The sequence below is a fragment of the Carassius gibelio genome, chromosome B23 (genome assembly GCF_023724105.1).
Source record: "Carassius gibelio isolate Cgi1373 ecotype wild population from Czech Republic chromosome B23, carGib1.2-hapl.c, whole genome shotgun sequence".
In the NCBI taxonomy this organism is placed as follows: domain Eukaryota; kingdom Metazoa; phylum Chordata; class Actinopteri; order Cypriniformes; family Cyprinidae; genus Carassius; species Carassius gibelio.
Window position 1 is genome coordinate 22,015,090 of NC_068418.1, and position 26,674 is coordinate 22,041,763.

Below are 26,674 nucleotides of genomic sequence, written 5' to 3' on the forward strand. Positions count from 1 at the left end.
TTATTTTTTAATCAGTGACGGAACCAGGCTTCCATAGAATGACACCAGAAGCCAAACACATTCAATTTGCAAAGGGTTGCTCCCACTCTTGCGAAAAAAAGAAGTTGTATAAAGTAGCTATAAGTACGTTGAAGCAATCACATTAGATATAACTATATCTACATACAATGTTATGCAAATTTCGCAGGAGAAATCCGGTTATTTAGGAATCCACAAAATCAGGAATTTCATGTTAGGACAAAATATATCAAACACATTTTGCACAGTTCACACAAATTTGTATCGTTGAACAAACAGAAAGCTGCTTTGTTTACTTCATAAATAACTACACCTGACGTTTTTCCTCTGGAGGGAGCAGCTTGGCGATTTTTCCTTGGTCATGGCTCAGTATTAAGCTGTTTTCACTTGTGAGACCAACACGCATCTCCAGCTCCTTACGGTGTGCCTTGACCATGATCTGATGCAGTTTTGTTTTAGCTCCTCATAGATTATCACTCCAGGTTACAAGCGTGAGGCCTCCTGTGTGCCACTATCATTGGGCGGCCCTTGCAGAGGTCACAGTGCTGCAGGGAGGGCGTCTGTCACAAGCCTTCGCCTGGCAGATGTGTGTCCACGCCAGGAGCCCACTGTGAGTCCTTTCACAATGTCACATAGCTCAGACATCTACACAGAGGCGACGGGGTTTAATCATATTCTGTGATGATAATACTGCGTGTTATTAGAATGTGTGATGGCTTAGTTTTTCCACATGCTTATATTTACTTAGGCGTTGATGATCCTGGTAAGCATATTGCATAATACTTGGCCTTATTTGGGAAGAATTAATATTTAGATTACATGCACATGGTCCTTGCTCCCTGGGACCATTCAGGAGCAACATGGAGGGAATTATTATTTTGTGGATTTAAGTGGATAGACAGAAGGCTCCTACAGTCACAATAATTTGGACATTTTTTTTCAAGCCTAGAAAAGTCATGTAAATTAATATTAATATATATATATATATATATAGTGCTGTAAAGTAATTAATTGCGATTAATTGCTTCCAGAATAAAAGTTTTTGTGTGTACTGTGTATATTTATTATGTACATATAAATACACACATGTATGTATATATTTAAGAAAAATTTTGTTTATATATGAAATATATATACACATAAACATAAAAAAAAAAAAATATATATATATATATATATATATATATATAATAATATAAATATATAAATGTATATAAATGTAAATATTATTAAAATATACACACGTGTGTGTTTATATATACACAGTACACATACATACATGTAAACAAAAACTTTATTTGGATGTGATTAATCGCAATTAATCGTTTGACAGCACTAATATATATATATATATATATATATATATATATATATATATATATATATATATATATAAACATGTTATTATGATTGTAACGGTTTACAAACTTCAAAATTGTGGGAAGAAGGAGGGGGAACCGGCGGACATTTAAATAAAACTTTTAATAATAAAATAAACACAAATCAGCATGACTCGCGGACGACTGTCGCGCAGAAATAAAACCAAACACAAAATAAAGCCCAGGCCTGGTCCTCTCTTGTCCTTCACTGTCGTCGCTCCTCTTTTGTGTCCTTCCGATCTCCTCCGTGGGACTCGAGACCGGTGAGTGGAGCAGTTGTCTCTCATTTCCAATCACTCCACCGGCCCGCCCCACTCGTCACATTGATTAACATAGATTAACATATCAATTTAATATCGATTAACATATCAAAAAGTGTATATATATATATTTGTGTGTTTGATGAATATAGATAGATAATAAATTTTTTGAGAAAGAGGCTGAGATCTGTTTGAAGAGTAGTTTGGAGAATGGATGGAAGGATGGATAGATGCATGGATATCCAATTCACAGAGGACAACTCAAGTCCCAACCTGTCCGTAAAGGCATCATTTCTTTTAGCACCAGTGGGAGGAAAGCCAAACTGGCTCTAAAAAAGGCAGCGACAATGGATTATGACCAAAATACATTCCCCTTAGAGAGATGATAAAAATAAAGGCAGCGCTACGAGTGTAGTAAGCGGCTTCATTCATCACTCGGCCTACTGGCTACTGCAGCCTCAGATTCAGCAGACTCACACACCGTGTTCTGGGTGAACGTTTATTGGGATTTCATCTACTCTGCACTCCACTTCACATGGTGATAAAACAGAATAAACAGCCATCATTGCACCAGAGCCAGAACCCCGGCAACATTCACCAGACAAGCTCAGTACGACACATGAAGTGCTCGAAGATCAACTGAGATGAACAGCTAACATGTTAACCATCGGTTTAAGTGCTATCCACATAGTCTGATAATCTGTGAGATCCTGCTCTGATTTCACTGTGCAAACAGGGTAGGTTCTCCCACACACACACACACACACACACACACACACCATCATCTTTCAGACACATCATGTTTTGCTGACAACATTACAGAACAAATGACAAGTAACCATCCTGACAAATCAAATCATAAACATAAGTGCTAGTCGAATAAGAGGATACTTTTAAACCAATGTAAAAAAATTATACAAAGTTGAAGAGAATTAAAATGATTTAAAAGAAAGCACAATTATTTTTAGGTTTTACACACATAATTAGAAGACCACATTTCTTCAGTAAATAAATAAAGCACAGTGAAAGTTCTACTGAAAGCAAAACCTTGATTATTTAGTGTGCAACTAGACAGCTCTGTCACAAAAAAATGTATATGGAAATAAAATGTCACTTATTAAACATTATACATATAAAAAAGACTATTTCAAAACATATTCATATGGTTATGGAGTAAACAAGACTGTTTGATAATAATAGTAAACAACAAGGAATACATTTCAGCATAAATCTGATATATATATAAACAGCTGTGTATCATATTTAGCTGACTTTCTCCTGATAGTTTTGACTTGTTCAGTTTCTAGTCAGTGATGATGAAATCCTGTGTCATGCTGCCATCACTTAAAAATATGTTGCAAACGTAATCATCCCAAATATAACATTTGGGTCTGCCAAAAGAATGCTTTAGTGTTGTCAAAGAGACGTCACTTATGTATCATTTCAACACATTTTTATAATTGGGCAAGCGTCAATGAAAGGTTTATAAATATAATTTTAGCTGTTCTCTGTCTGCTGACGCACATCCCAAAGACAGCTGAAATATTTGAGAAATATGATTCTCTAATTACCAAATCAAATCAGATAAAATTCCTCCATGATTAAAAAAAGTGGCCTTTTTTAAAATATCTTTAACGTTTGTTTTTTCTGGACGTCCAGAGGTTTCTCTGCAGGTGATATTTTAAGAAACAGCCAAATGTTTTGGGTTTATGACATGGTTTGAAATGATCTGAAATGCAAGACGTGCTCCACTGAAATGCATAAAAGAAAATAAAACATTAATATTAAATATAGAAGGTTAAAACTGCATTTCCACGTGAACATCCATGACACCATCCTGGCATTTTCCATACATCATCACACACAGATGCCCCTCACAGGTACGGGTACTGCTTGAGTTTCCTCTGGCTGAGGGGGAACGCCGCGGACCGCTGGTAGGACGGTGTGGACAGCTGCTGCTGCTGGTACGGAGCTGAAGCCGGACACATGACGCCCATGGCACTGTTCTTCTGCAGAAGGCTCAGAGAGGTCGAGTACGGCCCGGCGGTACGCGTGTGCCGACCAGAGGAAGAGGAACAGGAGGAACCGGCTGAATTGTGCAGCTGGTCCACGGCCTGCGACACAGAGGCCAGGGCTGCAGATGCAGGGTATGCGTACAGACTGGAGGCGGAGCCAAAGAGCGATGTTTCATGAAGCCTGTAGGAGTGGGAGGAGCCTGTAGGGGGGTAGGTGGGCTGGCGTCTCAGGGATCCGCCCCCTGCATGATCGTGGGATGACATCATTGATTGCTGCGTCTGTTGAGTAAACCACAGAGTGAATCAAAGCATAAAGAATACCTTGATTACTCAGTAGAAGAAAAAAAAAAAAAACCTGATTATAAACAAATAAAAAAAATACACAAAATTTAGCCATGAAATCACCCTTAGAAATGGTAAGCATACTATTTTCTTTAATCTCATGTTGTGTTTGCTGTCGAAACAGGAAGCTGAGCCAGATACACTACCTGTATAGATGATTAATATTTTTATTATTATCATTATTATTTATATTTTAATGCTCTTATACTCACTAAGGCTGCATTTTTTAAAATCAAAATAATAAACAATAAAAACAGCAATTATATGAAATATTATTACAAATTAAAAGAACTATTGTATATAAATATATAAAAATGCAATTTATTCCTGTGATGCCAAGCTGAATTTGGAATTATTCCAGTATTTTTTATCAATGTTAAAAGAAATTTTAGCTACTTAATATTTTTGTTTAAACCATTATACATTTTATCAGGATTCTTTAATAAACAGAAAGTAAAAAAAAAAAAACTGCATTTATTTGAAATAGAACTCTTTTGTAACATTATTAATGTCTTTACTCTCACTTTTTACTAATTTGATCAATTCATCAAAAAGTATTAATTTCTTAAAAAGAACAAAACACACACTAACCCAAACCTTTGACTTCAGATGACCTCAAGGTTAACAGACATCGACTAAAAGCCACAAAGTTGAATTCTGATGTCATGTGGTCTTTAAAAAGCGGAGAGGACCTGTTCAGATGTACCTGGCTCAGGTTGAGAGGCTGAGATCGGTTCGATGCTGCTCTCTGATGCCGGTCGCTGGACCTTGAGGCCATTCCTTTCTTTGACTTCCCAGAAGTATTAGCACTTTGCTCTACAAATACAGAAAAAGACCTTAAAGTGTTAAATCTGTACAACCAACACATTATCATATGACCACTTAAATATGTATATCCAAGTCTATTCAATATTCAACAACTTGTTCTTCAACTTGTTCTTAATCATTTCACATGTAAAGTGGTGAGCCAATCATAACAGAGGTCATTTTTAAATAAAAAGGTACAGTAACAAAAAAATAAAATAAAATCCTGGTTAATTCTAAAATGGTCATTTTGACGTAACAGCCCTTGTGTATCCTGAATGGAAGGGAAAGGGACATGAAGGGAAAAAGCTGCAGTGCAGAATGAGGACAGTTTAAGCTCAGTATTTAGATGATGAGAAGTAAGTCTCACTGACCTCCTGACGCTCCATCCCAGAGCTGTGTTTTCACCGACGGCGTGACCACGGCTAGAGACTTGGAGTGAGTGTTGTTCTCAATGAAGTTGGGAAGGCATTTGGGGCTGAGAGGGGTGCTGGTGGAGGAGTCCGAGTCCTGGGAGTCATGCACAGTCACACAGCTGATGACGTTTGTGCGCTGCTGCACACTACAGCTGCCACACCAGAGAACAACCATTTGAAATCATGTCTCTTAGGCTTACCAAGGCATTCTTTGATCAAAAATAAAGGAAACACTGTTTAATTAATTTTTTGTGATGGAAAACTGAATTTTCACTTCCAATTGGAATTTGCCCTGTGAACAGTGCGATACGAATACATGCACCGTTACACCCCTCTACTGTGATGTGAAGGTGATGTTGCACCTTTCAGGAGGAAACTTCCTGTCGTCCTCATCCTCAGAGTCGCTGTGGATTGTGATGATGCTGACGGCGGGGCTGGGTGTGTCACAGATGATGATGGGCTGGGACGCATCACCGCAGCTGTGGGACGACCTGGGTCTGTGACAGAAAACAGATTTGAACTGAGTACACAGTAACATATTTTGAACAGTTTGACTTGAAATCGACTTATTTATTATGCAATGCTTTCCAATCTATCCAGACACTCGTTTAAGACACTCATTAAGAGCAGTACCTGGCTTTGCTCTCGGCATGTCGCCCCTTTGACCTCTTGGCTCCACTCTGCTGTGTTCGACTGCTGGCTACCCCCGTGTGTGCTGCAGAGCCCTGCTGCGTCCCATCGCACTGACCCCCATGTCGACCCCTGGCAGAGTGTATTAAATGCACGCTGTTTTGAGAACTGTAACCGGTTATTAGCTATTTGCAATTCCTAAAAAAACAATCAGTTTTCATGGCAGCAGCATGTTGTTCTACATTATAATCAGCAGCAACAAAAGTCCCAGTGTCAATCTGCAGCGACTTCGATTGGCTAACAAGAGGAAATACATTTGGGAACAGATGGGTGCAATATTCCAGTTCATCACTTTTAAATAGTTTTCACACTTGGTAAATATGCTAAATGCTTTTCTGTCATCAACATAAGTACCACCGCTAGCTTTTATCACTGTAATCAGACAACAAAGCACATGTGAATCAAGAAAAACGTGTTAAGAACCTGCCCGGGTCATATTTCACTTTAAAAACGTTTAAAAATTATATTTTTTAATAATAATATTAATAATAATACAGGTCTCCAGACCTCCTTTTAAGAGCAGTGGCACCAGCCCCATTAATGCGTGGGTATTAAAAACAAAGAAAATTAAATTATAAAAACACTATTGTTTTGCAACAACAAGTGCAGTTATTAATACTATAACACATTTATTTCTTGGTAATGCATATTTGACCGTAAAGCACTAAGCTGGAGTTGGGGATCACACAAAATTTACTTTTATTATTATTATTAACAACATTAATGTGCAAAATCTAATTTTTATATTGAAAAAGTTATATATTCTACTCTCATTATTCTTTCTATAGTATATACTGAACTGACCAACAACTTCAGTGATTATGAAAGGAGCGCTCTTTACTTTATGCATTAATTAGTCGCATATTGAACAGAAGTTTGTTTTTCAAGGCACTATGTGAGTTTTCTTACTTCGTACAGTGGGGAATTTATTTTATTTTATTGAGACAGAATTCAAACCAAAAAAATCCAGAAAAAAAAAAAAACATTATATAAAGGTTAAAAATTGATTTGCGTTTCAGTGAACTGAATAAGTATTTGACCCCCAAGCAAAACATGACTTAGTACTTGGTGCAGAAACCCTTGTTGGCAAGCACACAGGTAATCCATTTTTTTGTAGTTGGTCATCAGGTTTGCACACATCTTGGGAGGGATTTTGCTCCACTCATCTTTGCAGATCCTCTCTAAATCATTTCCTGCCTGTTGTTTGATAACTCAAAGTTTCAGCTCCCTTCACAGATTTTCTATAGGATTGAGGTCTTGGAGACTAGCTAGGCCACTCCATGACCTTAGTGTGCTTCTTCTTGAACCACTTCTTTGTAGCCTTGGTGGTATTTTTGGGTCACTGTCATGCTTCTTGCTGATGGTGCTGATTTAAGCCTTGTACAGATCTACAGTCTTGTCTCTGACATCCTTCGACAGCTCTTTGGTCTTGCCAATGGTGGTGGGAGAGGTTGGAATGGAAGATACAGAAGTGGCAGGACTAATCTGTGTTCCACATGGACACATAACCAATCTGTGGGAGCCAGAAGTCTTACTGGTCGGTAGGGGATCCTAACACTTATTTCACTCACTGAAATGCAAATCAATTTCTAACCTTGATATAATGTGTTTTTTTTCTGGGTTTTTGGCCTGTATTATTTCTATCCATTAAAATAAACTTACCATAAAAATTAAAGACCTTTCAATTCTTTGTACCATATTTTCCGGACTATAAGTTGCACTTTTTTTCATAGTTTTGCTGGTCCTGCGACTTATAGTCAGGTGCGACTTATTTATCAAAATTAATTTGAAATGAACCGAAAGAAATGAACTAACAGAAAACATTACCGTCTACTGCCGCGAGAGGGCGCTCTTTGCTGCTCAGTGCTCCTGTATTCTACCCTAAAGGCGTAGAGCGCCATCTCGCGGCTGTTGCCGGTATTGTTTTCTCTTGGTTTTTGGTTCTAAATAAATGTGACTTATAGTCCAGTGCGACTTATGTTTTTTTCCTCATCATGACTTATTTTTGGACTGATGCGACTTATACTCAGGTGCGGCTTATAGTCCGAAAAATACGGTAAGTGGACAAAATTACAAAATTAAAATATTTTCCCCACTGTACATGAAAAGTGCAAACCTAAAAAAATAAAATAAATAAAAATAATATATATATATATATATATATATATATATATATATATATATATATATATATATATATATATATATTATAGTTTTTTTAATTTATTATTATTTTTTTTTGATGATTTGATAATCCCCCTAAATGTTATATTATAGAAACATAATGCAAAAAAAGAAATGAATGGAATGGAAATAAATAACTAATAGTCAGTAAGTGCTCCTCTGCTGCCATCTACTGGATATAGTGATAATTTGATGTCTTTTTCAAATTTTATTTTAAAAGAGTGTACATTTTGTTATCTCATTAAAAACAACATTTAAACTGGATCATTTTAGAGCTTTAAAGTGCTGGAAATAGTTGTGCTTGTGCTGCACTCAATAATTGTTCTGAGCAGATATCTGTGTAGCGTGGTTTCGATATGCTTTTGTTTTCATTTGCCGATTGATGTTTTTCTTATGCAGCAGAAATGGCAGCGCTTATGAGTTGGGTAAAACAGTGGTCACACTCACAAAATTTATTTGCATCGGCAGAAAAAATGGTGGCAAAATGCAACCATTTGGTCGCAGTCTGGAGCCAATAATAATAATAATAATAATAATAATAATAATAATAATAATAATAACACAATTAGTAATTATTAATTGTTATGTAATAATAATAATAATAATAATAATAACAATAACAATAATAATAATAACAACAACAACAATAATAATTCAATTATTTATTTATTTTTAATTAAAACTATTATTTATTTTTTTTACTATTTTGAGCTGACTGATAATAATAGCAAACAACAATTATAAAAACACTAACTACAATAATTAAATCATATTAATTATTATAACACCAGTATCTGGAATTCCTTGTTATATAATAATAATAATAATAATAATAATATTTAGAATATATAGAAAAACTTAATTTGAAACAATATTGTCAATATTTTCCTTCTATTTTGAGCGACTTATAATAATGATAACAAACAATACAGACACAATAACTACAATAATCACATAATATTTATAACTAAATTAGAAATTAATTGTTTTATAATAAAGTGACGTGACATACTGCCAAGTATGGTGACCCCTAACATATATATATATATATATATATATATATATATATATATATATATATATATATATATATATATATATATATATATATTATTTTTAATTAATAACAATATTTTGATTTTGAAGTGATACTTTTGAAAGGTTTTGTGAGATTCACCTATGCAAACCCCAGATGCATTCATACCCGAGTACAGCACTATAGAAAGGCTTTTACACAAAGCAGACTTGATGGGTGAACGAATGCAGGTTTGCAACAGAACCTGAAGTATAAAACTTCTGTAGGGGTGTTTCTCACCTCCAGCTACTGTTCTGCTGTGTGGTGTTGTCTGAGAGCAGAGAGCCCATGGGTGAGTCGGACAGCACAGGCTGGCTGGGATTGTGCATGGCCATGCCTGACATCTGCTGCCATGAAGAGGGAATGAGGATCTGCTGGGTCCCTGCTGGCCAGCCCTGCTAAAGCACATACACAACCACAAATGAACAAAACCAATTAGTCAGAAACTCTTTTTTCAATTAATGTGGAGCAACAAGGCCTGTTTAAGCTCGAAAAACACTCCAGAGCATTAATGTCCAAGCAGGTGAACAGTGATTCAATAAACTGAACTGAACTTGTACAAATAATCGTAACGCTTTTGATGCTGGACAGGTATAGTATAAATATGCAATACACACACTTTCATTTTGTCAACAATTGCTTTTCATATAGCTCCTTTTTACTCTATTTGTGGTGAATCTTGGTGTAAACAAGCCTTAAAACATTGATTTATTACACTTTGATTGACAGATATAGCATAATGAGCATATTCAGCATGGCCCCTCCAGTCTGAGTTTGATCTCTTCCTGTCATACATGAAAAGCAGATCCTGTCCTACAAGCTCTTAAAATCATGCAGAACTTCATTAAAACAAAACAACACAGTGACAAAGTCCATTTCAATTTTCATCTCAATTACGTTGCTTGACCAATCGTGAATCTTTCATGCTTAAAGGGGAAAGGGGAATGATAGAGTTTGAGCAGATCAGCCTTTGATAAAAAGAGTAGATGTGAAATACACAAGAGAACGATTACAATTGTGAAGGGAATTTAACTCGAGCGATTACCAAAGCAATAAAGTGACAAGTTACGGTTGCCAGTCCATTTATCTGCATAGAGAGGAAATTACTGGTTAGCAGTGGAAGGAAAAAAGGAGAATGAGTCAACGGGGAGACATTTGTTACCACAGGAGTGGGTCTGTGGAAAGAGAAATCATTTGGATTGCATAGAGTCAAGCAGCCATGCTACACTGTATATAGCCCTGGGGCCCAGAAGAGATACAGCACGAGTCCAAGAGAAAAACGCCTTGTTAAACCATGACTGATAGGTGAAGAAAGAAGAAAACTAATCTAAATCAGCCACTTTCCACCATAAAACTTCTAAAGAAATAAGCATAAACAGCAAATCACATCAAATTATTATTATTAAATTAAAACATCACTTATAAAAACTGCGTTAGTATTATTTAACAAAAATATTACTGTTATTATTAAAATTGGATTTATGAACAAACAAAAAAAATGAAATGAAAATAATGATAACTTGCAGTTAGATGATTCAGAAAGCATTCCGATTCATTCGGCTGAACCTCAGTTTATGAATCTTTTTGAACAATTTCAAAGAACTAGTTCATAAGAGTCATTCGTTGTGAATTACTCTACACTGTTCGCATTGTATTGTTTTTGCATGCAGCCCATGAAAACAACAATTTGATGAATTTCTTGGCAACATCTGTTTGGTACACTATCTTTTGTCTCATTCGATTCAGAAATCTGGCCTAGAAACGTAACATGCATGGGAGGTAAAAGAAAAAGAGAGGAAGGAAGAAGAGGAGTTGGTGTCACACTGCGGGGCGCAGCTTTACCAGCATGGTGGCACTCTGCTCCAGCCGCCGAGAGCCTGAGGCCACTGGAAGACGCACGGAGGCCACCGTCTGGCTGGGGAAGGGATAGAGGGATGTGTGGAGGAACTGAGGATGGAGGAAAGGGTGGAGCGGTTACAACACGCTGACTTGAACTGACGGCGAAAGACTTTCCACCAACATTATCATTGTTATAGTGACAAAATGAAGAAAAATGATGTCAAAGACAAAACAGATCAATATCATTTGACAGTAAAGACAGCGACTCACTAGCTGACTTGTAACAACCGTTACTGTAGCAACTTTTTGTTTTTTGTAGCAACTTCTTGTGTCTTCCAAAGTCACATATTAATAATGGCTGGTGACAGAATAAATGTCTGCTTTTGAATTATCCTACTGATTCATTGTCATGTAAAGCTAAACAAGACATTTCGGCTGATAATACACTACCATTTGGGGTCAGCATGTTGAGGTCAGGAAATAAAAAAAATAATTTTAATCAATTGATGCATTCAATCTATAAAAAGTGACAGCAGAGATTAAAATCACAAAATATTTCAAATAAATGCTGTTATTCTGGACTTTCTATCTATTCATCAAAGAATCCTGAAATTTTTTGATCATGGTTTCCACAAAAATATATGAATCTAAACAATGGCATTCAACATTGATAATAATTAGAAACTTTGCATATTAGAATGATTTCTGAAGGATTGTGTGACACTGAAAATACAGCTTTGTCGTCACAGATATAAAAGTTATATTAAATTGTAATAATATTTCACAATATGAATATTCCTGTTTTTATTGTATTATTGATAAAAAAATAAATGCAACTTCGGTGAGCATAAGAGACTTCTATTAAAAACATTTAAAAACTTATGAATGTTAAGTAGTGCGAACAGAAACAATAACTTCAACAGATCAGATTACAGAAATGTTGACATTTGTTGCATGTGAAATGATCCTGGTTTAATCACATTTAACGTAAATACCAGCTGAAAACACTTGCTTGAAAATCGGCTAGTGAGACGCAGACTAAAAAGGATTTAAAACAACTGCCTTTTTGGTTTTTAGTCTTCACTGTAATTCTAGCTGCACATTCAAGAGGAAACAGGTGATTAAGTAAATGCTAACAGGGAGGAAATCACAAGAACAGAGAAACAAGGATCATGTAAAACAGTGTAAGAGGAGAAACGGAAAACACACAAACGTGATGCCTACCTGTGTGAGCATGCTGGGCTGAATGTGTAGCGGCTGGGTGGACTGGTTCTGGGGCACTATGGGAACAGAGTTTTCCATTCTCACTGGATATCCAGCCTGTTTATTGGAGGTCTGCAGCCCTGGGGAATCAGACATGAGCGATTCAATCACTTCATGCATTCGGGAAGCGGCATGAGTCTAAAGGAATTGAGGGTAGGGTGTAGGGAAAAGTGGGTTTGGACAGAGAGGCAGGGTCAGGTATAGGCTCACCCTGGATGGTAGGAGGGCACACAATGAGGGTTTGCTGGAAGGGCTCTGTCTGGGCACACAGCTGAGTAGGGCGAGCCTGCAATGGCACACTCTGCTGAGCCAAGCCTGGTATATTTATAGTGGCCTGCTGGTACAGACCAGGCTGGTAGTTCAGTAAAGGGACATTGCTGCTAAGAGACAGGGACTGGCCCCCCGTTGAGGCCATCTGGCAGTTACGAAAAGAGAGGGAGATTTTTAACAACATTGACTAAGCACAGAAATAGCACTGAAGATCTTAATATAGCGTGCATACTATGCTTTAAAGCTGTAGTTCATCTATTAATGACAGTTCTGAGCAGACTGTTCTTCATGCAGAAAATCTGTCAAGCTCCAAAAAAACACAAAAAACAACAACAACAAGCCCCAACCCATATTAGTAATTCATATGACTTGTGCATTATTTTTAATAAAACATTTTTTGGTATTTGAGATAAAGCTGAAATAAAATAAAATCTAAATATTAGATCAAAAACCTAAAATATAAAACTAATTAAAAACAGTATTAAACACTATAATAGCATGTAAATAATACTAATATAAAACTGCTATATTCCAAGTCCTCTGAAGTCATGATACGATAGCATTGTGAAGAAGAAACCAAAGTTTTATATTTAAATTCACTGGTAATCTAGTGAGCTGTTACCTCACGAGTCAAATGAGCTGAATATGAGATGATTCAGTGATTCAGTTGCAGCGGTTCACAAACTTACAGCAATTATATCAATTCAGAAGACTTGAGTCATTCAGATTAAATATGTGGGAGTTTTTCCATCATATTTGGAGATTGGCCACTATGAAATGATGACGTATGAAAAAGAGCTTTGTCAAAAATCATTCTTGTCTTTCACAGAAAATTAAGTAGTTTGGAATGTCATGAGAGGGACACAATGATGACAGAACTGTCATTTTTAGGTGAACTATCCCTTTAAAACACTAGAGTAGTTTGATTAAAAAAAAAACAACCTGAAAGGAAATGCATTACAAACAAATTAAATTTCCCATAATGCATCTGTGCTGTTCCACATACCTGGCTGTGCTGATTGAGTTGACTGCTGAAGGTGACGGTGAGGTTGGCGGCTGCGCTGGGGGTGTTGTGGCTGGTGAACAGGTTCTTGTTGTCGAAGGCGGTGCACCTGCGCTTGCAGATCTCCATGTTTTGGAAGCAGGACTTTACGCTACAAAACAAAACAGGGTGGCACTAGTGTTAGTGTCATCAGAGGAGTACTGGGAGAGATGGGGCTATTATATCTACATTATATGTAGATAATCAACTCTTCAGCAGAGCAGGGCTTACTGTGAGCTGTGTGGGAAGTGAAGCAGGTGAGCCATCGTCACAAACGGGTGGTTGAGGGTCTTGGTGGGCGTGATTCGCTTGTCTGCGTCTAGAGTTAGCATTTTCTTTAGCAAGTCAATGAACTCCCTCCGATCAGCCTTCTCCGCCAAGATGTCTGTGCCCTCCAGGTTAGTCATGTTGACCTGGAGAGTGAGAAAGAACTATCTTAAACCTTTGACAATATAATAAGTTTTAATATAAAACCAAAAAATCCTGCATTATTTTAAAGAGGAGTCCGTAAGTGTTGCCTCTTTGTTGCCATCTACGTTTGTAAACCTGGAATTGCAGTTCCTTGCGGAATTATATTCCATGCTGGGATGTGATCTAGTGTGGATGAATCTGTTTTGAGGTGAATGCGTGGTTGTCTGTCACCGCACCGGTGTGGATATTCAATGTACGTAGTAATCACAGATTCTAGTCTTGGAATATTTTATATATGACCCAAATAAGAATTTTCACCATATATTGTCATCTGGACAAGTAAGTAACAACGCTTTGTTCTGACCAACTGAGGAAAAAAGCATTACAATAAATCACGCTACCAATGGTGATTTAATCTAACGGTTGATTAGCTCATGGCACATCAAACCCTGCAAATGATTAGTATTGTTATTCTTTATGCTCAAATTATTTTGTTTACAACATTAGCATTGTGTGACTATGAGTATAGTGTGTATTAGCATGTAAATTTCAATTTCTAAGTCGCACTGGACTATAAGAGTCTAATCTCTAATTGTAACATCATTCTACTTTAATATTAAGAAATTATTTTAACCCAAAGAGCAAACTATGCTTCCATCGAACTGGTTGTCTTTAAAATACACACCTTGTGTAAACCCAGGCTATCTGTAATTTTAAGCACATTTAAAACTGGAAAATAATTTAATTTAATTCAGATGTGTTTCATATAAAGTTTCTTCTTATTATTTTTTGACATTTAATTATTCCAGTTGAAGTGGGAATAGGCTATAATTAAACAATCCTCCATCTGCAGGATCCTCACATGTGATAGCCGAACAACTTCATGTTTACAGACGTGACGTAATGACGAAGTGCCATGCTCGAATTTCCCGTCAAAATCTATCCATTCCACTCAAATTAGAAAACATTACTATAAATTAACTTTTGTGAATCGGGCTAAAGTAAGGCGATAGTTTCGAACACTTGCTGGTTAATATACTTGCTCAAATATTTATTTTGAATGATATTTAACCCAAAAAAGTTACAGACAGCAGCTTTAAGATTAGTAATCGAAAAATATTTTTGACATTGATAATGTTAAATATATATATATATGTCATGATTCTGCCCTCGTGTCCTTGATTTTTCCTAGTCTTGAGGCAGGATCATGACAGACCCGTGTTTTGTGTACAAGCACATGGCCTTGCCTTTGGGCCATGTGCTTGTGTTGTCTCGTTCCCTTGCCCCGCCCCCCTTGTTAACCTAGTCGTGTCTTGATTGTCCCATCTGTGCCACCTGTCGTGTCTTGATTGTTCCCCCAATTTAGCTTTCCTAGTGTGCTCTGTCTTGCGTCGGTTCATTGAGATTTGTTCCCTAAGAATTGTGATTTGTGTACCTCATATGTGTTCATCATTCGTGATTGTACCTTGTCCTTGAAACTCCTCGAAGTCTTTTGTCCTGCAGTGAGTGTTTGTTAGTAGTTAGTGTTCAGTCTTTGTTTACCTTGTTTATTGTGTTTTGTAGAATTATTTAGTGTTTACCCTAGTCCTTGTTTTCCCCCTCGTGGGTTTTTATTGTCCCCTTTTTGTGAATAAACCTGTTTGTGTTGTAAATCCTGTCTGCACCTGAGTTCTTCCTTGCCAAGATCCTGACAGAATGAACCGACCGCGAAGGAACTCAGCAGACAGGAGGCAATGCTGGATGGTATCAGCCAGCCAGCGAGATTGTTTTGAGGGCTCTCGCCTTGTGGTGTTCCGCGGGACCAGGGGAGGTCGTTCCGGAGCGAGCGGGCGAGAGGAGGAGCCCCAGAGGTCTCCGCCTACCCACCTGCCAACAATTCCAGAGGGTCGTGTCCTGGCCGTGGCAACCCTGGGGGATCAGGCAAGCCCCTCCCAGAGTCCTGTGGTGCCCTCCACAGCCAGCAGTCTCCCCATGAAACGAGGGAGACGGTTTTCATGGGAGTCAACTTCTGAGTCTTCGGCGTCCGAGACTGCCCTGCCCGAGACCAAACTCCCCCAACCCGCCTCTGACCCAGCTGTGGCCTCTGCACCACGCCCAAGGAGGAAGAGGAGGAAGAGGGGGCCTGCCGGTCCTGTGACCCTGTCTCCTCCCGTGCCAGCAGCGGAGAGCGCTGGCATGCCCGACCCAGCAGCGGTGAGCGTGCCCGAGCCAGCAGCGGTGAGAGCTGGCGTGCCCGTGCCAGCAGCGGTGAGCGCTGGCGTGCCCGTGCCAGCAGTGGAGAGAGCTGGCGTGCCCGACCCAGCAGCGGTGAGCGTGCCCGAGCCAGCAGCGGTGAGAGCTGGCGTGCCCGTGCCAGCAGCGGTGAGCGCTGGCGTGCCCGTGCCAGCAGCGGAGAGAGCTGGCGTGCCCGTGCCAGCAGCGGTGAGCGCTGGCGTGCCCGAGCCAGCAGCGGTGAGCGTGTCCGAGCCAGCAGCGGAGAGCGCTGGCGTGTCCGAGCCAGCAGCGGAGAGCGCTGGCGTGCCCGAGCCAGCAGCGGTGAGCGCTGGCGTGCCCGAGCCGGCAAAGAAGAGGGCAGTATGCAAGTCGGCAGTCGTGAGAGCGCAGGAGAGTGCCGCGGCCGACTCTGCAGCAAGGACTTTAGTACAGTGTGTCTCATCTCGTAAGGAGATGCCAATTGTCTTAGCGGCTAAAGCCTTTTCAGATTATTTGTCTAGTCTTGTCCGTATCCTAGAAGTCCCCGTCAGTCCTGTCTTGTCCTCAGACCCTGTCCCCAGAAATCCCGAGTGTCCTGCTGTCGTCTCCCCGTGTCCCGTAGATGTCGTCTCCCCGTGTCCCGTGAGTGTTGCCCCGTGTCCTGCTGATGTAGTCATGTATCCTGTTGATGTGGCCCCGTGTCCCGTAGATGTCCCGTGTCCTGTTGTCCCCCCGTGTCCAGTAGATGTTGCCCCGTGTCCCGTAGATGTCCCGTGTCCAGTAGATGTTGTCGTCCCGTGTCCAGTAGATGTTGTCCCCCCGTGTCCAGCTGTCGTCTCCCCGCGTCCCGTAAGTCTTGCCCCGCGTCCCGCAAGTGTTGCCCCGCGTCCCTTGTCTGCTCCTATCATGTCCCCTGTCAGTTGTCCCGAGACCCCTCCCCGCCCCTCACCACCCAGACCTGCCCGTACCCCCCGTCGTCAGCCTTCGTCCTGTCCTCCTAAAACTCCTGCCCCACCCACTCACCCTGGTCTGTCCCCCATGAACTTTGTGGTCCCGCCTCCTCCCCTTCCCTGTTTGTTTTTTTTGATTTGTCACCCTAACCCTGCCGTCGTGTATTCATGTCTGCCTTTGTTATTATTTGTCATGTCTTGTTGGTTTGTGTCGGTGTCCCAGTCCGTCATGTCAGTCATGTCTCGTGTTTGATGTTCCCTTGAGGAGCGTCTGGAAGCCGCTCCTTAAGGGAGGGGTTCTGTCATGATTCTGCCCTCGTGTCCTTGATTTTTCCTAGTCTTGAGGCAGGATCATGACAGACCCGTGTTTTGTGTACAAGCACATGGCCTTGCCTTTGGGCCATGTGCTTGTGTTGTCTCGTTCCCTTGCCCCGCCCCCCTTGTTAACCTAGTCGTGTCTTGATTGTCCCATCTGTGCCACCTGTCGTGTCTTGATTGTTCCCCCTATTTAGCTTTCCTAGTGTGCTCTGTCTTGCGTCGGTTCATTGAGATTTGTTCCCTAAGAATTGTGATTTGTGTACCTCATATGTGTTCATCATTCGTGATTGTACCTTGTCCTTGAAACTCCTCGAAGTCTTTTGTCCTGCAGTGAGTGTTTGTTAGTAGTTAGTGTTCAGTCTTTGTTTACCTTGTTTATTGTGTTTTGTAGAATTATTTAGTGTTTACCCTAGTCCTTGTTTTCCCCCTCTTGGGTTTTTATTTTCCCCTTTTTGTGAATAAACCTGTTTGTGTTGTAAATCCTGTCTGCACCTGAGTTCTTCCTTGCCAAGATCCTGACATATATATATATTAGTGCTGTCAAAATTAGCGCGTTAACGCATTCGATTAATTTGAAATATTTAACGCGTTAAAAAAAATAACGCAATTAACACGGTTGCAGTTTTTTTTTATTTCTGGTTGTGGCCTATGTGTGTTCAACGTGCAAAGAAATATGGATAAGACCAAGGAAGGACTTTTAGACGGAAAGTTTCCGTATAAAACTCTGCCGGATGACTGTAACAGTGCGTAAATCAGACCTTTCTGTAACGCTAACGTTAATAAGATTAAACGAAAATAACGAAATACTTGTGTAGCGGAGTATTTTTTGTACACAGTGCCGCGAACTGTCAATCACTCCTGTGCGCGTGCATCACTGTCCTCGCAGCTGCAGCAACTTGCACTCTCTCTCTTCATCAAGCTTTAAAACAAAAAGGGAACAAAAAGATCATATTGTCTTTGTGCATAGGCTATAGATTAATTAGATAAATGAATATCTAAATTTGTGCCTTGCCGTCTACGGTATTTTTTTAGAACTTAGAAAAAAGATGCTGCAGCCAATGAACAGCCAGCGGGGGCTGCAGGACGACTCAACCTCCGCGGACATTTTTTAATGTTTATCAGACAATAAATACTCAAGATTTTGCTTTAGTATAACTCACAACGAGTTTCACACACCTTCTCCGGCCACGTTGAGTTGTTGACACTTAACAGTGGGGAAAGCGACACATGCGCTATTCACTTGTATAACTTAAGGGTGAATGGGTAATGTAGTTTCTGCTCTGGGTGGGATGAATTAGGAAGCTTGCATTGTGAAGGGCGCTCTGAAAATCGGCAGTGCAGGTGAAAGATTAAAACCTCTATTAAAACAGATGTCCAAATGAGCGTACCGGTACGCTACAAGCACGTTCTGGGCGCACGGAGAGGTGGCGGTACGCTCAAGAGCTATATTTGGAAGTGGCTGTACTAAGTACCAGTGTGTACTGGCCCACTTAAAGCACTGGCAATGACTATACTTTGGAATTTTTATGCAGTCCACTTAGAATTCAACATGGAAATCATTTTTGTTTTTTATTGGCATTGATTGTTTTGAAATTCAAATGGTACTTACATGCCTGTGTTTTTATTTCTGTAATAAATATGGCTTTCAAGCCAACAGTTAATTTGGAGGATATTGATGGTTTATTGCAGGTATGTTGTTTACATGAGAAAATCTGTGTTACAAGTTAAACAAAAATTCCAATAAACAATCATATTTTGAATTTAAATAGTTTCTTTGTCTTGAGTTTACATTAATTATTTACATTTTACATATTTACATATCCAAAAAGTTTCAGTCTTTTAATTGCGATTAATTGCGATTAATCGCGATTAATGTAAAAAAAAATTTTGCGATTAATTAGTTAATTTTTTTTAATCGATTGACAGCACTAATATATATATATAAATATTTAACATGTGAGTGAGTTTTTTGACAAATTACTGAACATACAGCACTACCTGCATCATGTCATCAAGGCAGTTGAAAATGTATTTGCGAGCCTCTTTGGACTTTATCCCAAACTCTGCCTCGTGCTCTGTGGGAGTCTAAAAACAGAAAAACATCAGTAAGGATAAGCATTGTATCATGATGCTTTTGAATATAAAATACATAGCAGTGCTTTAAGTGGGACGTACCTTGAGTCTCCAGAGAGGGTAGCTGGAGTCTGGGCCTCTGTGGAAGAAGCGGCTGGTTTTAGTGCCAGCACTCAAGAGATACTCAGCTGGTAAACTTTGAGTCTGGGAAATGTACCGAATCTGTAGAGATATACATTAAATGTAGATTACACACCCATTTTCACAAATGGACAGATGTTTGTAGCCAAGTAGTATATGCAGAGAAAGCTAACTAGACCATATTTGCTGTACATGATTATTTACTAGCAATAAAGTATTGTCAGTTTTAAGATTACTGGTACTGGCATCTTAAGTGTTAGCGACCCCATGTGTTGCTTTCCAAATCTATTAATAGCCTTCTCAATTGAATTTGGAATAAAACTAATTGATTTAGCACAGAACTGATTACATTTAATCAAACAAAACCTAATTACTGACCTGATCGTATTCTGAGGCTCCTGGATACAGAGGCCAGCCTAGAAACAGTTCAGCAATGACACAACCCAGTGACCACATGTCAATGGCCTCACAGAACGGGAGTCCCAGAATGATCTCAGGAGCTCTGCACCACAACACACAAATTACAACACATTAATGAATAAATCAGCTGCATTTCACTAATTCTCGTAATAGCGAACGAAAGGTTTTACAATTTTCACAAATTTTGGACACAGAAGGGCCCCCATTCAGGTGGGAATTATATATTCAATGGAGGGATATATAAAAGATTTTAAAATAAATATTGTTGGGTAACTCGAAGTAAGGGTTCACAAATCACAATGTGAGTCTCATATTATGACTATCACGATCGCGGTTGGCAACATGCAGGATCCACACTTCATGTATCGCAGGGTACGATTAAATTAATTTACATTTGACCATTTTCATATGGAGAGGCACTGGAATGTAGACCTTCATTTATGAGTTTTTGACCTACACTGTACAAGACGCAAGAACAGTCCGCTATTTAGGTTTGCACCGATAGCATTGACTCACTAACTTTAATGTTAGTTTTAGCCAGAGATACCTTGCTGAAATGCAAGATGACATTAACATTCTGCTTGAAAACTGTAACTTAATGAGAGTAATGCAACAAGAAAAGGAACGTTTATGTCTTCATTGGGATTGGGATTGAATGCTTAGGGACACTTTACTGTTTTGTTTGGGTTTCTATTGCCTATCCTCTCAGAATACCTGGAATCACTGTTTCAAGAACCACTTGCACTTGTTTCCATGTTTGCAGCATAAGCACCATAAAACTGATACGAGCTTCGGATCCTCCAATGTTTCTCTATGGCACTGAAACCTAAAGATGTCCGAGTTCTGCTCCCCGTCTAACTGATACTCGCCTGCCATTGGCTCATCTACGTTTGAGTGGAGAGACTTACTGATAGGTCATTTACAGTATGTATGTCTCACAATCGTGTCTATTTCTCATTATATTCAAATAAAACCCTAAAACTAGCCAAATTCCTATATCTAAATGCCTAAATGTAAACACAGTATTAGGGTTTAAGGGAGTTTAATAGTTTTTATACACATAATAGGATTATATCAATATCAATTTATATAAATTCATGTCTGTAACATTAGTATAATTCTATTGCAATTGCTTTTATTTGTTTAGAATGTATGTACATTCCTTCTTATAGAGCTTAGTAAATTTGAACTCTGATGCACTAATTCACTTTAGATTCTAAATCCACAAATGTAAATGTACAACCACTTGTCCATTCCTTCTGACATCAAATATCCCTTACCGGTAGTATCTAGACTGCAGGTAGGTGGAGCACACCGCCTTCGAGACGTGACTCGCTGAACCGAAGTCAATGACTTTGACTCTGTAGGGCTGTCTGATGGGGTCCACCAACATGATGTTTTCAGGCTTCAGATCAGCGTGGATGAGACCCAAACTCTTCAGCTTCATCAGCGCTGTGGCAACCTGCTGCAGGACCGGCCGGATACACTTGAGGAGCAGCGGGCTGAACTTGCTGTGCTTGAGGAAGTCGTAGAGGTTCTGCTCCAGCATCTCAAACACCAGACACGTGTGGTTCTTGTGCTGGAAGCACTCGTAAGAGCGCACAAAGTTGAACTCGTCTGCATTCTCTGTGCTCAGACGGCTGAGGATGCTCACCTTTAATGGGACAGGATTGAGTTCATTACAGGTGTGCCTCACGCGTCCTGAAAAGTGAAGCTGCGGGCTCTTTGATCGCCCCCTGGTGGCTGGCTACAGTACAGGTAATAAACCCCGCCCTCTCCATGTAAACAAATGGGACTTGAGTTAAAATTAAAAAAATAACTGCTTCCAATACAATTTTCCAAAACACGGTTTTGGTCATTTCAAGTAATTGTTATCATGCTGATATATGTTAAAATCTTCATTTTTGTGTTCATTTTGATTTTAGCAAGTAATCTGATGCTATAAAAACGTGGCGTGTCATTACGGTTGATTGGGTCTGTGGGAGTTTGGGTGGGAGTTTAACACCCCGGCTCCACTTCACAACACTACTGCTCAGCCTCTGGCTCCAAATGACGTCATTTATTCAAGATGGCAGCAGCCATACTGAGATGCTTTGGCTTCACTTTTCTAAAGTGAAATGAATAGAAGACGCGTCGTGCATCTTTTTTTACAGTCTATGGTTCATTAGATTTAAATAGATCTGTATCAAGCACTTGAATAATGATTAATAGCAAACTTACAAATAGATGCATTACATTTATCACTGCATCAGTCTGATATAAATTATAAGTATTTGCTACACAAGTCTGTTTCCTCCATATAGTTTTCTGATCCACTGAATGATTGTTTCTCCAAACCCAAATTCTTGTAATATTGCAAAAAAAAGGTCCCAATTTTCCTTATCAAATGCTTTTTCTGCGTCCCATGATACAACAATTGTGGTATTTTGCAATTTACAGATATTCATGATGTTAAATAAGCATCGTCTATTATTTGATAAATGCCGTCCCTTAATAAAATCTGTTTTATCTGGATTAATGTTTTCTGAGATGACTGTTGCAAGGCGTGATATCTTCATGATATCTTTATTCGTGAGAGATAATGGTCTATAACTCGCACATAATGATGGGTCTTCATTTGGTTTAAGCAAAAATGGAAATGTATGCAGTGTTCATATGATATAAAATAGTTGCATTGCTTTGTATTTCTGCTATCATACTTAAAAAAAAAAAAATGGTGAGATGGTAGACCAAAAATATTTATAAAACTCAGGTGGGTATCCATCTACAGTATATCTGGGGCTTTATTATTTGATAAGGAAAATAGGGCTTTCTGTCATCTTGCCCAACAGCTACGGCCGGTCTCTGTAGAAATAAATCTTAAAACGGGATAAAAAGGATGGACTGAATCGAAACTTTTACAATATAACTAAATATAAAAATTAGTGCAGGGTTAAGTTGTTGGCTGCCACTGTAATGGCAATAAGCTAAGGACTTCCTTCAAAGTACTTGTTTAGCGTACCAGAAAATCTGCCCATGTCCAGCAATTGGGAAAAGTATATGCACAGCACATGCGTGTTCATCTGTATTTAATGCAGCTAGTCTCGCGTCGCTTCATGTCATCTTCCTACTCATCAAACTATGACAGGTCCTTTACTGCAAAAAGATGGTCATTGCGACACTGTAAAGTGATAAAACCAGGGGTGCCATGTGCTTTTTTTAAACACTTTTTATAGGTTTTACATTATATTGTCAGCTCTAAAAATATGTAAATGTAACTAGAAACACCAGAGACTGGAAATGTAAAGGATCAGTCCAGTTGGGCGAGACTTCCACGTTCAGAAAAATTTGAATCAGATTGGGTTTTATTAACGTCTACACAATTTGTGACTACTTCTCGTAATAACGATCGAATGTTTAACAATTGCGGCGGTTTCTCGTAATAGTGACTGTATGTCTCAAAACTGTGCCTATTTTTCGTAATAACAATTGATTGTTTCACAATTGCATTTATTTGTCATAATAGTGATTATATATATCACACGTGACTATTTCTTGAAATATTCTCACAATTACGATTATTTCTCGTAATAGCAATTGTATGTCTCACAACTGCAACTATTTCTTGTAATAGTAATCGTATATCTCAAAATCTCAGCATTGCAAATATTTCTCGTAATTGTGACTGTGTATCTTACAAATGCCACTTCACATCTCACAACTGCGACTGGATATCTCACAATTTAAACTTTTTCTCATAACCGACTATATATCGCAAAACTGCTACTTGTGACATAGGCCTACTTCACAATTGCGACTATTTCTCTTAACTGCATATGTAAATCTGATAACTGTGACGGTTTCCCGAAATTGCAACTGTATACATATTTTTATAAAACTGCATATTTTGTTCTTGATAGTGCAACTGTATAGCTAACACTAATTCTCATAATTGCAGCTTTACATCTCTTAATACCTCTTATTTATTTCTTGATTTACACTTAAGACACAAATGAGCTTCAGTCATGTACAGCACTAATATACAATGACTGGGAAAGATTTTAATACTGGTTAACTGCTCACCTCTATTTGACCCTGGCGGGCATATGATGGATGATTCTTGAGAATCTTAATGGCCACAATCTCATTAGTTCCACGCTTCCAGCATTTTGCGACCTGGCCAAATGTTCCCCGGCCGAGGAACTCCAGAACCTCGTAGCTGTTGGAGACAGAGCAGAGGATCTCGTGCTGTACCAGCTGGTAGTCGCCCTCACTGTGGGAGTTGCTGCTTTTGGTGGTGGATGTGGAATGAGCGATGGATTGAGCCGTGGCGTTGCCTCCACCTCCGGCCATGCGGTTGGGAAGCACAGGAGCCGACAGCTCCTCCAAAATCTGCACACTGTCACTGCTGTCCACCTCCTCACTTTTCCGCTTCAGACTGCCCTGCTTCTGATAGCCCTCACATGTCAGAGAAGTGGAGCCTGAGTCTTTTCCATGCTGACTGGATGTGGATGAGGATGAGGAGGAGGATGAAGGCTCCGGGATGCTGCCAGTGCTGTCTGCGACACGTACCACTGTCTGTTCCTGCGAGCCCCCAGAAGGAGGAAAGACCAGGTCGGAGGAGTTGTAATTGGGGTTGAATCCAGCTGTGGAGGGGGAGGAGCCATTTGGTTGGTTCGGGCTGTGCTGATAATAGCTGCACTCACCCGATTGGCTGCTCACGGTCCATGCATGGTTTTCCAACTTCAGTTTCTTGGAGCGGGACAGGCCACTGGAGGACACAGAGGGAGAGGAAAACGCCTGCATTTGTGAGGACATGCCTAGAAAAGATAAAGTGGAATTATTATTTTTTTAAACACATTTTGCTGTATAAAATTACATTTTTAAATAACTTTTACATGAACTGTTCCCTCCTGGTGGAATGACCTGACCCACTCAATCCAAGCAGGTGAGTCCATAGACATCTTGAAAAAAATGACTAAAAACATTTCTCTTCCATCTTCTTTTGACCCTCTAACTCTAGCACTCTCTATTCTTATCTTCTTTTTATTTATTATAAAAAATGACCCTCAAACACTGGCATTCTCTACAATTTTGACTTGTTTTACTTCTTTATTTAATAAAATGACTATTGTCATTACAATACAATCAACTTTTGTCATTTTTTTATTTTTCAAGAATTGCATTCTTTTGTTAATATTTTTTCAGCTACATCTACACCATCTAGATATTTTATAATTTAAATAAAAAGTTACACTTAATTAAATTAAATTGACATTTAATTCAGAAATTAAAAACGTTTAACACAGAGGAGATGGATTCAATAACTTTTATATAACATTTATGTTTTATAAAATAATTTCCATGCAGAACTTAATCATTATTCTAATATTTAATATTACAGTTAATTTTTTTATATTCATATTTTAAAACATTTGCTTCACTGCTTATTAAAGAAATAGCACTACACAATACCACAATATTATTGCAAAATTGACGTTTTCCCACAATAATTTAACTTTTTTAAAGACACTTTTCAGTTATATTTACTTCATCGTCTTTTTGTTGTTGTTGTTGTTGACATTTTACCCCAACAAAACTGATCGAAATCACCTTTAAATTTAGAAATGTAAACAAAATGTTCATCATTAAATGTATGCATTTAAGTAATTTGCAATTTGAATCCATTTCTGACATGGACAGACAAATGTTTCACAAACAAACTATCAAACTTTCACTGTGACAGTCAAACATGCACTGACATGTACTAACATTACCCGTCAACACACACCGAGACTGTCCTGTCAAACACGCAACACGCGTCAGAAACCCTCACATCAACTGTCTTTATGCAGTGTCAAATATTTATAGCTCACCTGTTGTGTGTTGAGTTTACCTCAGCTTGACTCTTGTTCCTCATCTTTCCAATTAGGCCTCATTGTTTTCTCTCTCTCTCTTTTTTAATAGAAATGTTCCTCCGTAAAAATGTCGCTTTATTCGAGCCGACAAGCTTTCGGGTGTTTAATATTGTTAGACACAGTCCAACGCACCGTCAACACCATCTTTACACATTAATATTCTGCAAGGATAGCAGCGCACAGAATTATGTCTGAGACCTGGAGAGGAATCTGGGACATTAAACGGGACTCCATTTCCATTTCCGGGGTGTGAAATCGAGCGCTGATTGGTCGGACGCGTGTCACATGGTGCATAAATAAGCGATCTAGACTTGTTAGTTATGAACAGGTCATGACATGTAGCTGCGGCACAGTTTGATGCAGTATTCTAACCACACTGTTTTCCGTTTCTGTGTTGTATAAAAAATGTTACATCCACAAAATCAAATATATTATATATTTTTTTTTTATAACCTAAGATGTTTCGTCTATTTGACTACTTCTTTATGTTTAAAGTGTTAATAAAATTGGAATGTGATGGGTGTCGAAAAGATTTTCAGTTAAAACGCTCATATCTACATAAGTTTCTTATGTTTATAATGCATGTATTGAGATATGCATGAATGACGGTCTTAAATGAAAAATCCAAATAGTAACCGGATTTCAAAAAGTGCTTGTAGTTAGATGAAACTACA

The 26,674-nt window shown here is 38.9% G+C and overlaps 1 protein-coding gene across 5 annotated transcripts; it reads right to left on the reverse strand.

Moving 5' to 3' along the window:
* Positions 1 to 2,142: 2,142 nt before the first annotated feature.
* On the reverse strand, positions 2,143 to 26,251 carry LOC128011742 (homeodomain-interacting protein kinase 1). Of its 5 annotated transcripts, none has more exons than XM_052594443.1 (17): positions 25,959 to 26,251; positions 24,166 to 24,902; positions 21,384 to 21,757; positions 20,062 to 20,185; positions 19,645 to 19,764; positions 19,468 to 19,554; positions 13,829 to 14,010; positions 13,562 to 13,709; positions 12,496 to 12,700; positions 12,247 to 12,365; positions 11,026 to 11,130; positions 9,424 to 9,581; positions 5,868 to 5,996; positions 5,597 to 5,731; positions 5,193 to 5,386; positions 4,721 to 4,830; positions 2,143 to 3,951 (listed from the first exon to the last, which is right to left on the reverse strand). In XM_052594443.1, exons 2-17 carry the CDS (start codon positions 24,898 to 24,900, stop codon positions 3,532 to 3,534), a joined length of 3,345 nt encoding a protein of 1,114 aa, XP_052450403.1. In that variant the 5' UTR covers positions 24,901 to 24,902; positions 25,959 to 26,251; the 3' UTR covers positions 2,143 to 3,531. The 5 variants fall into 5 exon arrangements, with proteins under 5 accessions (XP_052450403.1, XP_052450404.1, XP_052450406.1 ...); XM_052594444.1 differs by having other exon boundaries at positions 9,424 to 9,578; positions 25,959 to 26,241; XM_052594447.1 differs by having other exon boundaries at positions 3,702 to 3,951; positions 4,606 to 4,830; positions 25,959 to 26,241.
* Positions 26,252 to 26,674: the final 423 nt, after the last annotated feature.

What these genes read in the sequence shown, in the direction of transcription:
- LOC128011742 (XM_052594443.1), bottom strand. Translation starts at nt 24,900, where the DNA reads ATGTCCTCACAAATGCAGGCGTTTTCCTCTCCCTCTGTGTCCTCCAGT. An exon ending in AGCCCAGCATGCTCACACAG is followed by an intron (nt 11,131 to 12,246) that starts GTAGGCATCACG and finishes CTCCATCCTCAG; the next exon opens with TTCCTCCACACATCCCTCTA. An exon ending in CTGGGATGGAGCGTCAGGAG is followed by an intron (nt 4,831 to 5,192) that starts GTCAGTGAGACT and finishes CTGTATTTGTAG; the next exon opens with AGCAAAGTGCTAATACTTCT.